The sequence below is a fragment of the Polypterus senegalus genome, unplaced genomic scaffold (genome assembly GCF_016835505.1).
Source record: "Polypterus senegalus isolate Bchr_013 unplaced genomic scaffold, ASM1683550v1 scaffold_5383, whole genome shotgun sequence".
Taxonomy (NCBI): Eukaryota; Metazoa; Chordata; class Cladistia; order Polypteriformes; family Polypteridae; genus Polypterus; species Polypterus senegalus.
In genome coordinates, this window is record NW_024377295.1 from 70,627 (window position 1) to 88,647 (window position 18,021).

General features: G+C 39.5%; 1 protein-coding gene across 1 annotated transcript in view; it reads left to right on the forward strand.

Moving 5' to 3' along the window:
• Positions 1 to 18,021, forward strand: part of LOC120519286 (nuclear GTPase SLIP-GC-like) — a 115,375-nt gene that overhangs the window by 66,648 nt on the left and 30,706 nt on the right. Inside the window, exons 3-12 of the mRNA XM_039742419.1 lie at positions 2,375 to 2,455; positions 4,896 to 5,004; positions 5,725 to 5,950; positions 7,388 to 7,603; positions 9,147 to 9,236; positions 9,321 to 9,392; positions 9,480 to 9,649; positions 9,739 to 9,772; positions 10,056 to 10,154; positions 17,636 to 17,753. Of these exons, the coding sequence (XP_039598353.1) occupies positions 2,375 to 2,455; positions 4,896 to 5,004; positions 5,725 to 5,950; positions 7,388 to 7,603; positions 9,147 to 9,236; positions 9,321 to 9,392; positions 9,480 to 9,649; positions 9,739 to 9,772; positions 10,056 to 10,154; positions 17,636 to 17,753 (1,215 nt within the window). The remainder of the gene's footprint in view (positions 1 to 2,374; positions 2,456 to 4,895; positions 5,005 to 5,724; positions 5,951 to 7,387; positions 7,604 to 9,146; positions 9,237 to 9,320; positions 9,393 to 9,479; positions 9,650 to 9,738; positions 9,773 to 10,055; positions 10,155 to 17,635; positions 17,754 to 18,021) is intronic.

Below are 18,021 nucleotides of genomic sequence, written 5' to 3' on the forward strand. Positions count from 1 at the left end.
CCAGTCCATGTGATCTTCTATAACTTTCAGGTCAGATCAAAAGTCCTTTTCTTTACCCTGGAAGCACGCCATTCCCTTGTCCATGTGACTCGGACGCACTTCCGGGCGTAGGGTAAATAAACACTGTTCCTCCCTGCAGCGTCTCCTAGAGGCCCCCATGGTATCCAGCAGGGCTGTGTATAAAACTCCAATGTCCATGATGCCCTGCTGGTCTTCGGAGAACCTCCATACTGTAGGAGGGCTCCACCGGTGGCTTGGGGGTATTGGCCAGGATGAACGGCCATACACCACAATAGTTAGAACCTCTAAAATAAAGAGAACATTATATACTGTATATACATATTTATATACATGTATATATATATATATATATATATATATATATATATATATATATATATATATATATTTATATATATATACAGTATATAGTATATAATTTACTCACACACACTAATCAAAAAAATACTATTTCCATCCATCCATCCATTATCCAACCCGCTATATCCTAACACAGGGTCATGGGGGTCTGCTGGAGCCAATCCCAGCCAACACAGGGTGCAAGGCAAGAAACAAACCCTAGGCTGGGTGCCAGCCCACCACAGAATAATATTTCCTGTTTCATTAAATAGCTGAAATTTGGCAGGATGGTACATCTACAGCAAGAGGTATATCAATATTTTAGGGGTAACTCGCCTCCCCATAGAAAAATAAATACTCCAAAGTCTGTAAAATGGCTTGACAGATTTGATTGAAAATTGTTGATTTTACAGAAAAAGGAAAATTAACCAACACTTTTTTATTTGTCCTTATTTTTTGATAATAATGCTTTACAAGTGAGCTATTCTTATTCCCTTATTTTCAGCTGAGCAGTCTAAAAGAAGGGAAGGAATCATGCAGAAAAGTGGGATTGCAATTTTATCCAAATGAAGGCTGCTACCTGACACAAAGGGGGAGGATGAAAGCTCTATAAAACTCATAGTAGACATGCTGAGCAAGTTGCCACTTTCTTCTTACTCCTCATGATGCAGTATAAAATTAATACAAATTTGAAGGGGAATTGTCCACTGTGGATTGTTGATACAGTACATATACTTTGGACAACACAAAGTGAGGGAGGAGGGGGCCATGTTAGTGAAATACATGCAATATTACAGAGAACTGGGGTGTTCCCTTGGAAGTCAGACCACAATGTGCTACTATGCTCCAGTTTGCAAAGCAGAAACAGTAAAATGCCAGCACAGTGTACCAGCTCATTTCAAGCCCTGAGTACAACATAAACCAGGCACAACAGTATGGTTTGGTAAATTTAAATGATTTCGTAAACAGGTCCCCCACGAACAGAACATATACAGTAGGTGGACATTGCAGTGCTTTTAAGTAGGTTGCTACCAGCATACCTAATCCAACACCCCAATCAAATATTAGTATAGTGTGGCACTCTGACCAACCCCACAATATGGAATAATATGTTGTTGTGTAAAAGTGAAAAGTAGGAGCAAGATGTAGACTAAACACCAGTACCACCAGTAATTTGGTTCCACTTCACACACTGGGACATTGTACTTAGTTCACAATATAATTTCTATTCACATGTTTTTTTCTATACAATGCTTAAAATGTTCAGTTCTATTGAATGTACCACATATTTGATCAGGCTGTAAAAGTCAATATGGTATGTATTAAGTTTAAGAATATTACACTTCAGCTTTTTGTTGCTTTTAATCTAAAACTTCCAAAACGTTATGATGGCACATGATTTCAGATCAATGCATTAAATTCAATTCTGATTGAATCTACCTTTTAACAGGATGTGCTACAGGGTGAAATTGTATTTATACTTCACATTCCTATTACCCCTGCTCATTATTTGCTCGTTTGAATTTTAAAAAATACAGTTTCCTATAAAATTGTATTGTTCCATTGACAATGAACAAAAGGCAATGTTAATTACTCATAAAAGCAAGAATTGATCTACATCATGAATGTTTTACTCCTGGGAAATTGTATGTACCAAGTTCAAGAGTAGGGAGCTCCAATAAACTAATAATATTATCCTGCTAAGAAAATAACAAATATTGTATACAGAAAAGTACTTAGCTACATAGTACTTCTGATACATCTGATTAGCAGCACTATAACCGATGCCCATTATTTTACAAAATTTACAAGGCAAAGCTGGGCAATAGAGCTAGTTAACACATAAAACAGCTTAGAGATACTGCACATTATTTGGTTAGGATACAGTGGATTATTTTTAACTTACAATATTTTGTTGTTGAATTTATTTTCTCAGTTGTAATCATGTAGACTTTTTGCAAAAGACAACTCTTAACTATATCTTATTCAGACCTGTCTTCTTTCTTTATTTAAGCTAAAAATAAACATGAGGAACATTATTCACCTGCAAATAAACGGCAGTGTACATGTGAGAATGAAGAATCTCTGAGAAGATGTAAGGATACTTTTTAATTGAACAATACAGATAACCTCTATTTTATATTATCACTTTTAAAATTGCAGTCATTTCTTCTGCCCGTATGGTAAGTACATGTGAGTTAATCACAAATTCAGAATAATACCAAAGAAGCCAGATAAAATAACAACAGAGTGGTTTAATAACTAAAACAGGTATGTAATAAAGAAGGAGAAACAAAACAACACTAATAAAATGAAATTCTTAATAATAATGTTTTGTAAATTATAATTGTGGAATAAACCATCCCTAAAGTTACAAGGAATTTGAATGAGAAAAACATTAATTTATTTGTGTCTGTTTGCAGGTGTGGGGAACAGCCCAGGCACAGACAGGCAGACATCGTTTATGCACCACAACACGTTTATTATACACTATATTTACAGTTAAAGTGAACATGCACACCCCAGTGCCACAGCACCAATCACCCTCAAAAGTCCAATGCTGTCAATGCTCTCTACCCATGGTCCCCAAAGCAGCCAGGGCGGTCGCCCCATCGTGGTCTGGAGGAGGTGCAAGCCCTCCTCCGGTCCTCCCAAGGCCCCGGTGAGGTACCACCCCAAGCACGCGCCACAAGGTATTACTGGTCTTTTATCCTAAGCCTATATGGAGCAGGTAACCAACAATTAAAGCAATTAAGCAGTTGGGGAGAGGGCACATTCAGGTTTGTATGACCATAGGGTTGGATGAGATATTGGGATATGCTAATCAGAAGAGCTGCACTGACTAAATCAGGTCCTTTAATTTCTCAAATCTTGAATGTTCATTTAAGCATATAAAAAAACAAGTGACTACAATATATATGTAAGTACTGTTTAAAGACAAAAATAAAGTAAAAAAGGATGATATTCAAAAACAGAATACTCAATACATGCAAAAAACTAGGTAAATAATGTATCAAATGGAAAAATATTAATTATATGCACCGTTTATGTATTGAAAATACTAGAAGAACATTCACTGATGTTAAAATAAACAGCATTACAGTTAAGCAACTGAAAGTAGAAAAAAGAAAGACAAAAGAGTGGCTCTTAAAATATAGTAGTAATGAGACTGTAAGAGATGGCATCAAAGACAGTGAAGACAACTTCAGTACACTAGGTCCATACAATTGGTTGATACATTTTGGAGACACTTCTTCTTTCTCAGAGTCTAAGTTTAGATGAACACTTTATATAGTAACCTCTACCTCTCTGATCGAGTGTCATAGTGGGGAGAGGCTTCAAAGCCACATCATGCAAAACAGGGGAGCATCTCAATGATCAGTGCTAATATAGCCTCTACATGGAATCAAACTTCAATCAAGACTCTTTTCATGTGTGGCTCCTAGCTAATGGAATTAGCTGCCAACACTAATCAAAACAGCTGATTCCCTTGGTGCACTTAAGAAGCATTTGAAGACTTTTTACTTTTGTAAACAAGTTTCTAATTTCTAATGGTTTTGCTGCTATGTTCATGTTGTAGTTAATTTAAGGTTAAGCAGTCTTGTTCTTTAGTTGGTTAATAGTTGCTTACTTACAAGGTCTAGAGTGTAATTCACTTGTTTTAGCAAATTTTTGCAACCTGGTCTTGTAATATTTGTTTCAGAACAGACAAATAACTGATGTTGACTCAATTATGTATAAGTCGCTTTTGATGAAAACGTCTGTTAAAGCAATGAGCATAAATAGTCTTATTACTGTAACCAAAAAGCAAAATGCTCAGTTGCTTGTTATTGGTAACCTGCTCCTTATCAGTTTATGCATCTCCTTGAAAATTGCACAGTTATATTTTCAATGACCTTTTGTCCTGTTTATAACATGCCATTCATTGCTGTTTATTGAACTGGTTACAGCAAGAGTCAGTAAAATATATATATTTTTGTATGCTGAAAGTTTCCACAGCACTTCCGATTTTGGGGTGATGATTTTTATTACTCTTTTTTTTTTATTTTATTTTGTTGTAGAATCAACTCTTGGTAGTGGACAGCGAGACGGCCGTATGGCATGCGCACGGAGACGTTCTCATCCCTACCACCTTCGCCATTACTTTCCCTACCTCTTTTTATCTTAAATAATTCCTGAAGCAGATTTAAGACTTAAGTGCAAGCTTAAGTGAAAAATTAAGAAAAACTTACTAAGTAATTGCAACACACGCTGACTTAATCAGTATTAACACGAAAAGATGCCAAGGAAGGAGAGAAGAAGCAGGCTGCTAGGGTGGAGAAAAGAACAACTGCTAAGGAAGCAGCAAGCGCATCGACCTCTGAGGAAATGAATGCTAAATGTACAGAGAAAGAGGATGAAAACTATAAGTAGAGTGTATTTACTGCACATTATCGTGCAGTACGCGTTTACTGGTGTTTTAATAATTCCGTAATTTTGTATGAAATAAATTAGCCAGTCTGAAAAAAAAAACTTTTCCTTGTTATTTCATTTAGATTTTGAAAAGGAAGAGGAATCAAGAAATGTTATATCAAGAATGTATGATAAAGTAAAACATTTGTTGTGCACTGGATCTGAGGACGTTTACTTTTTAGAAGAACTGAAGTATGTGTACCTTTACACTATTCATGTGTCTGGTTCCCTATTTGTATTTTGTGAGTTAATTGTATTTTCAAAATATTTTCAGCATTAGCAATAAAAATATTTCAAAAATAAATTCTATAGGTTTAGTTAAATACACATTTAATGTTATAATTCTGTTATGTATTGTTTTTTTTACAATTATTTTGCAACGCTTTTGACAATATCAGGCAGCCTGATGGATCATTTGTTTGTCTAATTTAAAATGATCTAATTTAAAAAAAGGTTGCTGTGTGGATTGTAATATTTTTTACCTTTTGTTTGCATCTATTTTAGATGGATATGCCATGCTTTCTATTTGCTACTAATAGTCATTTTTAAAACAACAAACTTTAAGATTGCTTACCTTTGTATTCTTTGATAAAGATAATAGTTTAATCCTCAAATTACAGTTTTAAACTATAGTTCATGTGTTTATCTTCTGCTTCAGATGAAAAGTATTAAAAAAAAACTTCATTTATAGCTACAGTGTAATAACGTATTGTGACAGGATGGTTCCAGTGTAACTAGGTAATGATGCATCCAATGAGTGTGGAAAAACAATAGTGAGCACAATCACTCTGGTTACACATTAAGTGTGTAGTTTCAACTTATCACTATGCATTGTTATTGTAGACAACAAACCACTTTATTCCTCTGTACTGGAAAAGCTTACTAAAAGTATATTTCCATTTGCCTTTTCAGAAAGAAAATCTCAAAATTAAAAAGAAAAAATATTTATGAAGAAATATTCATTGGAATATTTGGCAGAACAGGAACCGGAAAAAGTTCACTGATAAATGCTCTGCTAAATGAAATTGATTTGCTGCCCACATCATCAACGTCAGCCTGCACGTCTTGCATTGTCCAAGTGCAGTCTCATCAAAACTACACAAAGTTCAAAGCTCAGATTGAGTTAATCAGCAAAGAGGTATTAAAAGCCCTGAAGAACTTACTGATAACTACAGTTTGTAAAAGTCAATTGAGTGCATGCCTCTTTGTTATTTAACATATGCTCTCTGTCCCTAACACCCACTGTGCAGAATACCATAACTTATATCTGTGTTTCTGTAATATCTTGATTTTGTTTAGTAGGAAATACTCTTCTTTAAATCACTTATCCTTCCTTGATCATCCTGAGCTTTTCTTTATTGAACAGCATACACAACGTTACAACACAATCTGGGGTTGAAATAAAAGGCATTTTTTTCAGACAATACCTCCACAGGGTTTCAGTTTACTTCCTTCTAGATCACACAATAAGCAATAAGTTTCTCCGTCTACACCTTCTATGCAGTCTCATACATGTCATCCTGAATCTGACCACACCAGTGGATAGAGGAAGCCTCTTTTATGCCAAATCCAGGAATAGTTCCGGTTTCAAGGAGAAAGTACTCCTAAGTCAGATGGAAGCCCCTGAAAGTAGAGACAGCCCTCCCCAGCAGCTCCCCCTATTGGCACCTTGGGAAACCAGCAGTGCTGCCCTTGTCCTTTGTCCTTTGGCAAAATGACTTACCTGTGATCCTAATTTACTGTTTATCTGTGTGGGATCAGATCTTTTTGTTGACTTTCATGGGTTGGGCTGGCTGACTTTTGTAGGTATGTTTCAAGTAACATATTTATTATTCTTCAGAATAAGCTCTGAGGAACCTAGAGTTTTCAGTTTGCCTTTTAATTTGATCCCTTCTGCTCCCAGTGCTTTTTGCCCAGGAAGGTGGTGTATATTTCCATTCATTTCTATTGATTTACATACTGTATGTCCCAAAAAAGTACTTTATACCATTTGAAGTGATCTCACAAATTGAATTTTTTTATTTACTTTTTTATTTTCACTTTCTAAACAGCTTTATTTTATGTTGCAGTGGCTTGTCCTGTAAGTAAAGCCAGTGGTTATTTAATTTTTGGCTTCATTCAGTGGATGACAGTCTCTGAATATTTCAGAGGTCAGGATAGGACGTCTCTGAATATTTCAATTACTACACAGATGTCTAGATACCATCTACTCATTTTTTTTTCTTTAAAAACCATGAAATTGTAAAATTTCAGTTTTGCTTTGATTTGTTAAAAATGACTTCACTGTATGGAATAGTATATGTTTCTAATTAGAATCGGTAAAATTTAAAAAAAAAAAAGAAGAGTAAAAACCATGAAATTGTAGGGGCTGGAGAATGAACATCTTTAGAGAGTTAGGGTTTGGGTGGTTGATTTATGATAACTAGACCATCACCTTAAAACATCACAGATGGTGAATTTATCATTTTGTAGCCTCATTGGGCACACTTTTTGAAAAGGAATATTGACCAAGTACATTGTGCTGAATAAATGATTAAGATGATGTTCGTTTCAACAACCTTACTTTGTATTGCAGGAATGGGAAGAAGAATTGAAAGTGCTTATAAAACACTGTAAAAAAGATGATGACCTGGATGATACTGAAGATGGAGAAGATACTGAAAGTGACAGTGCAAATGCAAAGATAAGAGCAGTGTATGGAGAAGATGGACTGAAGAAAACTTTCTCTGAATTGTCTAAAGAAACAAATGATATCTATAAAACCTATAGAAAACAAATCTCAGCTAACACCGTAAGCATTTGGTTTGTCATGTTTGTGTTTTGGATTAAGTGGGCTCAATTGATCGATGGATTTTTTAAAATTTTTTAATACCACATTTTCAGTGATTATAAAAAGGTTTTTACTGTTAGCTAAATATTACTTACTATTTTAATACTTTTTAAAGCACAATTAAGTTTATGTACACAGCTTTGTTTTACTCAGGCTCAGTAAAAATATAATTTAGAACTTTCTTAATTATTAGATTAATCTGAAATGCAAATTCTTATGCTTTTACTTCATTATTTTCACATGAATTGCACCAGTATAAAGACATAACATTATATCGTGATTCTTCCTACCTCACTGATAGGATGCAATTTGTTCAAGTAAAGGGCTTTAAATTAGAAAATGCAGTGGTTACTCAGGGAGTTCCATAGGGTTCTGTTTTGGGGCCCGTTTTTTTTTCTTATTTACAACTTCCCAATAGGTAGTATCTTTCGGCACCATGGTATAAAATTTCATTGTTACGCTGATGACACATAACTATATCTATCCACTAAATCCACTTATGCTTTCTCTCCAGATACTCTTATGGCATGTTTCCAAGACATAATGTCATGAAGTCATGAATGACTCCCAATTGTCTCTAATAAAATAGCAATAAAACTGAGGTGCTACTCATTGGTTCTAAATCCACACTTGCTAAGGTTCTGCTAACCATTCTTCTATTTTAATTAACAAAATTAACACAAACCTAATATTAAGAGCCTGGGTGTCATTCAAGACAGTATCCGCTCTTTTTCTTCCTATAGAAATAATGCTTCTTGGACTGCCTTCTTCCATCTCCAAAACATTTCTAGACATCCTGTTCTTACGCAGCACAGTACTGAAGTATTGGTTAATGTTCTAGTCACCTCATATATAGATTACTATAATGCAATTCTATCTGGCATCCCACAAAAACATACCCATCACTTACAACTTCTTCAAATTCTGCTGCCAAGATAATAACCTCCTGTTCTAAATCCACTGCACATATTACACCTATTCTCTCTCAACTTCACTGGTTCCCTGTTAACTACAGAATACAATACAAAATACCACTCTTAAGATTTAAAGCTTCCCCCTACCTCACTGATCTCCTACAGACTTCCACTTCCTCTCGCTTACTCAGATCCTCATCTGCAGCTTTACTTTCTGTACCACACATCAAACTCTGTGCTATGGGAGCTCGAACATTCTCTCAATGTGCTCATCAAGACTGGAACTCTCTTCACTCTCATATCTGTCAACTGGACTCAATAACACATTTTAAAACTGACCTCAAAACTTATCTTTTCAAACTGGCATATCAACTATACATTTAACACTCTTACTGCCTGTTATCTCTATGTTTGCTACTACCCATCCATCCATCCATTATCCAACCTGCTATAACCTAACTACCTCTGTACCTTATTGCTTTTTGATTTTATCATTCTCCTTGTTTTTATTTTATTGTAAGGTGACCTTGAGTGTTAAGAAAGGTGCCTATTAAATAAAATGTATTATTATTATTATTTACTTCTTTCAGGCACTCGAATTGTTTGAGAGGATAAATCCCTTTATAAGGTCAGCCAGCCAGTCATTTTCTAACTCACTTAGTCTGGAACAGGGTTGCGGGGTTCAAAAAATAGAACATTCTGTTCTTACTGGCCTCTGGTAAAAGTTGTTAAAATTTATGTACCAAAAACCTGTGACCTACCAGATCGAAGTCGTACTGGTTGATCTTCCTGGAACTGGAGATTCAAATAAACAGAGAAATGAAATGTGGAAGGAGGTATGCATCTTATTTGATTTAATTACTTCCTGTTTTTAACTCCTTTATTACATAATAATAAATGCCTTTTGTGTATTCCTCAAATAGTGTATTAGCAGGTGTAATTCTATTTGGGTTGTTATGGAAATGAACCGAGGAGACTCTGACAAAAATGCATTAGAAATCTTGAATACAGTGCTGAAAGACATTGCCTGTAGAGGACAGTGCCAAAATATAATCGCTATCTGCACCAAAACAGACGAATATGGCATTCAAAGGTGAATTGTGATTTTAAATTTGTGAAAATTATAAATTTGAAAATCTATTCTTAGCTTAATTTAAAATATTTTTTACATTCCTTTCCCAGTAATCATAATGTACATGGTATTCCAAGACAAGCAGTAAGTAGATTTTGTATATTTCACGCATTTAGCAAACATATAAATAATATGTAAAGCATTTGTATTTCAGTTTCTTGTAAGCAACATAGTTTTTATACTAAATGTTGAATTACATATTTGAGCAATGACCATATTTACTTCAGATAAGTAGATATTATTCATAATATTAGAATTAAAGTTGATATTTATTTTAAAATATTACTGGAATCATTAAAAAAGGCTCATTTGATTTCTAGGTAAAAGTATGGAATAATATTGTAACTTTGAATATATCTATTTACAGAACTCATGTAATGACAATACATTCAAAGCACAGATTATACGTAAAAGAAATACTGAAGTCAAGCAGAATGTGATTGACAAATGGAACAAACAAGTAAAGGTATGCATTTATTGGATCGATGCATGTACTGTGTAATATATAAAATACAAGAAATGACAAAAGTACCTCTCAAAAAATGGGAACATTTGAAAGAAGAGACATTGAGTTTTCTAATAAATTAAGCATAAAATGTTCAATGTAAATATTTTCTGTTATAAGCCTCTGATGGCATAGTGCCTTGTTTTGTGTATGTGATTTGAACAGTAAGAGGTCTAGAGGACAGAAGAAAAAAAAAAAACTATATTGATGAAATGCTGGTGAAACACAAAATCTGCTGGGGTTTCAAAACCAAAAGATTGCACAGCCCCTACTGGGCATTGTACCTAACATAAATGTATTTAAGTAGTTCTATTTTTTAAGCTTCGTACTAGAAGATTTGATGCAGTGGGTCTCATTTACATCAGTAGTATCTGCTATTAATTGAACATCACACACGGCAGCATGGTACTCTGATCAAATGATGGTGGTGTTCACAAAATGGAAAAAAACAGAGAAAAGCAGATATTAATAATGAATGAAAATTCATGGATAAACAAAATATTTAAAGAATTCAAATACTGCTATACTCCACTGTATTAGCCTGGAATGTCTCAATTGGTTATTCCAGATTGTTGTTGCTTCTTTTATACTTAGCTTTGGAATAATAAGCAAAACTTAGCTTTGGAATAATAAGCAAATTACTATTAGAAGATCAAAGGTTACAACTGGGAATGGAAGGGCAGGCACTCCAAAATATAGGAAGAATATTTATAGCTTTATATACTATTTATAGCATTTTAAAGTTATTTCTAAAGAACACACGTGTACTGAGGCTAAAACCAGTGAGATGTTCTCAAATTTAAATTTTTCTGCTTCAGATTCTTGCTGCTGCTGCATTTTGAGCTAACTGCAGCCTATTAATGTCTTTATTTAGAAGAAATGCATTTAGTTGGCTAAAACAAAACTGTGAATTAATTTCTTAGCATCTTACAATTTTATAAGAGATCTAAATGAAAAAAAACACAATTTAAAGATCAAGTCAGAGTCAATGATTACAACTGAATTATTTTTTTACCAACAACTTAAATTTCGTATTTTTATTTTATTTTTCCTTATTTATCTTAAGGAAGTTACTACTCATCCATTAAAAAACAGACAGTTATTATGTAAGACTGCCCAAAGCTTCAGGTTCTTCAGGTTCTATAGCAGCGCTTCCGATAGTGCTTGCACCCTTAAGGTGCAAGCAGTGGCGTAGGAAGGTGGTTGTGGTGGGTGCGGCCGCACCGATTACTAGCTCTGAGGGGTGAAATAAAAATTGCCGGTTTTGTATTAATGCGCCTTTTCTTACATAAAATAACATGTCAAATAATTTACATGGGCTTTAATAATCCCTAATTGCAGCAAATTGCAGGTAAATGATGTGATGCAGTAATGATTTAGTATTATTGTGTGGTGCATGGGGAGGGGTGTTCTGTCTCATTTCTTTTGAATTGTGCTGGTTCTCAAGTAAGCAAACAACTGGTCCTGTGACTCATTGTCTCATCCCCTGCCACAGATATATCATCGCCCCAAATCGTTCTGTGCAACAAGATGATATTTGTAACCCGAACATCATAATAATACAGTCGACGAAAACGTTTTAGACAGTGGGGTGGATAGGTATTGTCCACTCTAGAACTGACTATAAAGTAAACAAGTTTACTTTAGGATTGTTCTACAGTGAACAGACAATATCTCCCAACCCATCCCACTATCTTAAGGCCCCTATATATATAGAGCCGGGACACATACAAAATCATGTGTCACAATTCTGGTTAATTGCCCGATTTGGCGTAATTTTTGGTGACAAATCAGAGGCCAAGAAGGGGCAGTATTGGGAAATTATCATTGGCGCTCTCTTGATTTGGCTCGTTATTGCCTTTATTTTACGCCGCCAAGACGGTACTTTTAAACGATATTTTTCAAATTTTTCGATGCTTCTTCGGTTTTCCTTGAAATTCATGTCGAAAATCTATGAAAACTTAAATGTGTGCATGATTTATTGTTCCAATTTCGATGTATTTTCGAGATGTGTTGTTCATAAGACTTCAATAGTGATACCGCTTTTGGCGATTTATTCCTATCTGGCTCCAAATACATTTACAAAATAATTAACATTATCACCTCTTAACCAATTGAATAAAAAATTGATTTCTTAATAAATTTCATTTTATATTTTGGTGGACATGGGGTGACAAGATTAAACTCCACACGGGTGCCACCAGACCTTGCTATGCCACTGGGTGCGAGCAACTGTTGCTGGGGTGCCAGAATCCATTGAGGAAGAAAAATGAAAAACATTATTTGTATAAAATCTTAATTTATCTATCCATTCCTAAATAATTAAATGGGCAGGCTATTTCGTATCAGTGCAATATGCTGCTTGTTAAAATGCATGACTTCCACTCTTACGCACTTAGTGCTGCGTGGGTATTATGAACTATCAGATCTGTTCAAGTTCTATTTAAATTTTAAATATAAGTAAATTTCATTTAGTCGACAGAAATATCTTTGTAGGAATGTAAGTTAAATTCAACTTACATTCCTACCAAAGATATTTCTGTCACTAAATAGAAAATACTTATATCCAAATAGAACTTGAAAAGATATATTTTATTTAATCTGACCGTGCATTTTAGATCAACTTGACGCCGCACTACATGGAGCCCGTGTGCTATTGTGCTCGCCTGCCTGCCTCAATAAGTCACCATCAGCTCTTACTTTTTACCGCTCATTTAATCATGGCTAGTCCAAAAATTTAGAAAATGGAAGGAGGATTACACTGAGTATGGCTTTACCAAAACAATTATTGATGGAGAATAAAGTATCCATTATTCATAAAGTTTCAATTGGTGATCTGTTTTTCTGTGTTAACCTCATATTTTTCATACTTCTTCTCAAACGAAGGGGTGCAAAATCGGCCTCGTCTGTCACAGGTGCGAGGGTAAAATGAATCAAGCTGTTCTATAGATACTGTAAATAAAGCAGTATGTCATCTGCATATCTGTGGTAATTCACTTTGTGTTACGAGATAATCTTTCCTCATGACAGCATGTGCATTAATGATGTGAAGTGAAACATGAAGCTTTTGCAGAACATTTCAAACAAAAATTAGCAATATTAGATGTAACTGTATCCCTCTAAAGTTGATCCCTGTTCAACCAACCTCAGCATGCTGATCTCAGTGAATTAAATTCCATTACTCAGATAAAGTTAACTAAGGTTAATACATTAATTACTCAAATTAAACCTTACACTTGTGTTCGCATACCCGGTTCCAACAGACTTTTTCAAAAAAGTCTCTGATATGCTAATTGACCATGTACTTTACATAAATGACTTTATTACATACTGGTGTCTTCACAGATTCTATAAAGGCTTCAGTAATTAAATCCCTATTTAAGAAAAATGTTCTAGACCCCTTTGTCTTTGAAATTTTAGATCAGTTTCAAACCTTGCTTATTAAAGTAAAGTGCAAGTCAAAGCAGTAATTAAATAAGTATTCTATTCTTGGCAAGTTTCAGTCAGGTGTTAGACCAAATCAGGGCACAGCAGCTGCATTTATTAAAGAAATAAATGAGTTGCAGGTAATGCTGACACACAAATAACATATTGTGAACTTGGACCCGGACACAGACAGACGGACATCCTTGTTTCACCACACACTGTTTATTTACAATAATATTTACAATAATCACGTGCTCAAACCCCAGTGCCTCTTGCGATTCCCCAATGTCCAGGCCACACAGTCCTGTGCCTCTTTTTCCTCCTGGCCGCCTCCAGTCCTCACTCCAGCTCCGCCCTCTTCCACCCAGACTTCCACTAATGACCAGAGGAGGCGCCCTTTTATAGGAACCGGATGGGCTCCAGCTGCTTCCCGCAATCTCCATGCTGACACACCCCGTGTGGCAAAGTGCCGCTGCGCACCCGAAGCTGTCCAGGTGTCCCTGTCGTCTTCCTCCCGGCACTTCCTGGTGTAGCGGAAGTGCCCGCTCCGGATAATAAGGCACTGGGGCGCCGCCTGGCGTGGCCACGGACCCCTACAGTGCTGGGCTTCCAAGCCTCTACCCAGGCCTCCAGTATAACCAGGACGGACGCCTCGGTCTGGAGGAGGCACAAGCCCTCCTCTGGTCCTCCTGGCGTCCCGGCCCGGCTCCAGCCCCGGCCGGGGACCACACGGGATATACGCTAAGCGAGGACACGTGGGTCCAACGGCACTTCCCGAAGGGCAGCACGCCCCCAGAGAGGGTCCTACTTCTGCCCCCAGGGTCCAACATGGCACCCTGGGACATCCGTCTTCAGCACCCTCCGCGCAACGCGTGCCCCTCTGGTCTGCGCCAGCGCTCGTCCCTGCCGCCCCCACCGGGCTGGGTCACCTTTGACCTCCCAGCGTGGAGCCCTCCCGCCGGGGGCTTCGGCCTGTGGAAAAGAAAAGGAGGGCCAGAAGCACTGCCAGGACACTCACCCCGAGGCCCTGTCAGTCTCTGTACCGCAGTGCTCTTGCCCCCTCCGACAGCCCCCACTTGCCTGCTTGAGTCCTCCGCCACAGGTTCCATGCCTGTCCTCCCGCTGTCCACGGACCGCTCTTGCAGGCAGCTCGCCCAGCCGCCTAAGGAATTCCCTCTGCCCCTGCAGAGGATGGCTTCTCCGGGCACTCGCCCCCAGCGACGCCCCTTCCTATCGGAGGTCCCAGCATTCACCTCCTTCTTCTCTTGGACACCTTGACGGTCTGGGTCTGAGCATGGCAACAGCTCAAATCCAGTCCCGTCTGCGCCCTGCAGAGCGACAGGAGACTGCCGCGGGCTTGGAGCGCAGGGCGCTAGGACCCAGGGCACTCATCAGCCCCTGTCCTGCCAGCGCCTGCGTGCTCGCTCTCCTCGCCGATCGGCCGCCTGCACCGCCCGCCCGCTGTGGGGATCGCTACTTGAAGTCGGTCCTCCTTAAATAAGTCAACCATGTTCGGCGGATCCCCTTTATGCTTTACGGGACGATACTACTCACCTTCCCCGTGGTGTCCCGATTGCCAAAGGCTCCAACGCCGCGCCGATCCTCCGTCCAGATGCAGCGCTCTCCCACGCCACTGCCTTCCCCCTCAGCTGCTCCAAATGGAGCACGCGAGATCACCCAGCACCTGCTCCAAGGACTCGACTCGGCGGGCCAAGAGATTCCTCCGGCTCACGCCGAGCCGCTGGTGGAAACAATGAGACAGACGCCGGTGAGCTTACCTGTCCATCAGCTCCACTCGACGCCTGCCTCCTGTGGGCCACTCCCTCCACCCAATCGGGTCCCTTCTAGGCACGAGACTGGCGTTCCTTGGTCCCACCTCCATCCAATCATTGGCGGGCACACAAGACACACCAGCCAATCCCGTGCCTGTCAGCGGCGGGACATCCGCCCGCGCCATCTTGTCTCCCCTGCTCTGGGTGCGGTGGCGTGCCTCCTCGCAGCTTCGCGAGCTGCGGCGATTCTTTGAGCCGCAGCTCCGATTCGCATTTCGCCTCCTCTTCTGCCACCGCCGCGCTGCCGACAGCCCGTGGCCCGGCGTGCTCCTGCCATGGACGCTGATCCGGATCGTCCCTCCCTGTAGAAAAGGTAAGCGCGACCCCGAAGGGCCGATTACTGCAGGGCAGGGCACTTACCTCCCGGATCCCGTCATGCCGCAGGCCCCTGCCTCGGTGTGGCCTTCGCGCCGCAACGCCGCCTGGCTGTCTGTCCTGACAGCGCAACCTCGGAGCCCGCTCGGCGCCTGGCAACGGCTGTTCTTCCTCCGCACCCGGGATGGCCATTCTGGCGGTCGCGCGGTCTCTAGCGAACGCTCCGCTGGGGTTGTGCACGGGCGCTCCTGCGGCCAGTGTGTGGGGTCCGCTGCTGCGCCGGGCCGTTCACAGACTTTTGTTTGAAAGGAAATGCAGGTCCCCGTCTTGTACCAGACGGCCCATCCATGCATCTACTCACGCCACTGTGAACTTGGACCCGGACACAGACAGACGGACATCCTTGTTTCACCACACACTGTTTATTTACAAATATATTTACAATAATCACGTGCTCAAACCCCAGTGCCTCCAGCACCGATTCCCCAATGTCCAGGCCACACAGTCCTGTGCCTCTTTTCCTCCTGGCCGCCTCCAGTCCTCACTCCAGCTCCGTCCTCTTCCACCCGACTTCCACTAATGACCGGAGGAGGCGGCCCTTTATAGGAACCCGGATGGCTCCAGCTGCTTCCCGCAATCTCCCGTGGACACACCCCGTGTGGTAAAAGTGCCGGCTGCGCACCCGAAGCCGGCCCAGGTGTCCCCTGTCGTTTTCCCCCGCACTTCCTGGTGTAGCGGAAGTGCCCGCTCCCGGATAATAAGGCACTGGGCGCCGCCTGGCGGTGGCCACGGCCCCTACAGGGCTGGGCTTCCAAGCCCTCTACCGAGGCCTCCAGTATAACCAGGACAGACACCCCTTTCGGTCTGGAGGAGGCACAAGCCTCCTCTGGTCCTCCTGGCCACCACACGGGATATACTGGCATCGGGTGCTGCCTGGCGGTGGCCACGGGTCCCTACAGGCTGGGCTTCCAAGCCCTTTAACCAGGCCCCCAACATAACCAGGACGACGCCCTCGCGGTCTGGAGGAGGCACAAGCCCTCCTCTCGTCCTCCTGATGCGTCCCGGGCTCCAGCACCGCGGGGACCACAATATTTATTCTTGTTCTCTTAGACCTCACTGGAACTTTTGACAGCATAAACCACAGGTTTCTGATAAATTAGGATTTCAGTCTTAACAGGTACAGCTGGGGGATACATAATTCACCACAAAGATCTGTTCTGAGTCCAGTTTTCAGGAAACATTCCAATGATTGAATTTGATTCAGAAGATGGCCAACAGTTGAAAATAAAACTTTGAATTTTAGATAATATGTGGCTGATTCACAAGACAGACTGCTCTGTTGCAGTCAGTTCTATGTGCCTTCAATATTTCCTAATGGACTGTAATTTAATTTCCCCCCATTTGCATGACATCATTAAACTCAAGCTAAGCAGGCTAAAGAATTAGTCCCCTACTTTGAGAGGAGTATATGTATATCAATAGGTAATATCCAATTAGTTGTGATCTAGTTTGCATACTGTCCCTATGTCATTTATTTTCAGGCTTTCCAGTTTTCTTTCACAACCCAAAGGAATACTGTTAGGTTCATTGGTGTCTTTTAACTGGCCCTAAAAGGAGTGTGTGTGTGCGTGTGTGTGTGTGTGAGCATCAGTAAGACAAACTAGAGAGTCGTGTTCCAAAGTTCATAATTTGTGTCTGAAGCAGCTGGAATGAGCTGTGACACCTCACAAAATCGATGTACAGCTATACACATGTGATCATATGATGTCATGCAGCAGATGTTAAGTAAGCAATGACTTTGTTAGTCCTGCCATTCAAAATATAGTTTATATATGTTTAAAAATTCAGTCTCTAATGTTTAATTTTCAGAAACTGCACCGTGAGGAGAGTGCTCTAGAAAGTCCCATTGAAGTGTTTACAGTGAGTTCTAAGGAGTACTGGAATATCAAACAAGGAAATGTGAACATCTTAACATTTGAAGAAACTGGTAAGGCTGTGTAAAATAAGTAAAATGAGTTATTTTCTCCATTTCCTGAGATATAGTATAAAATAGATATTTAACATTGTTCTATACTACGTAAGATTGATCATAACAGTTTTAATTACCTAAAATATATACAATTCAAATTTTGTTCACATATATGTAACATCTTATAAATTAGTGCAAGAGAAGTAATGTTTCCAAAATAATACAAACATTTAGAAGGGAGAACTTAACAACATACCATTAATTTTAAATTTCATTTAGTCAGACT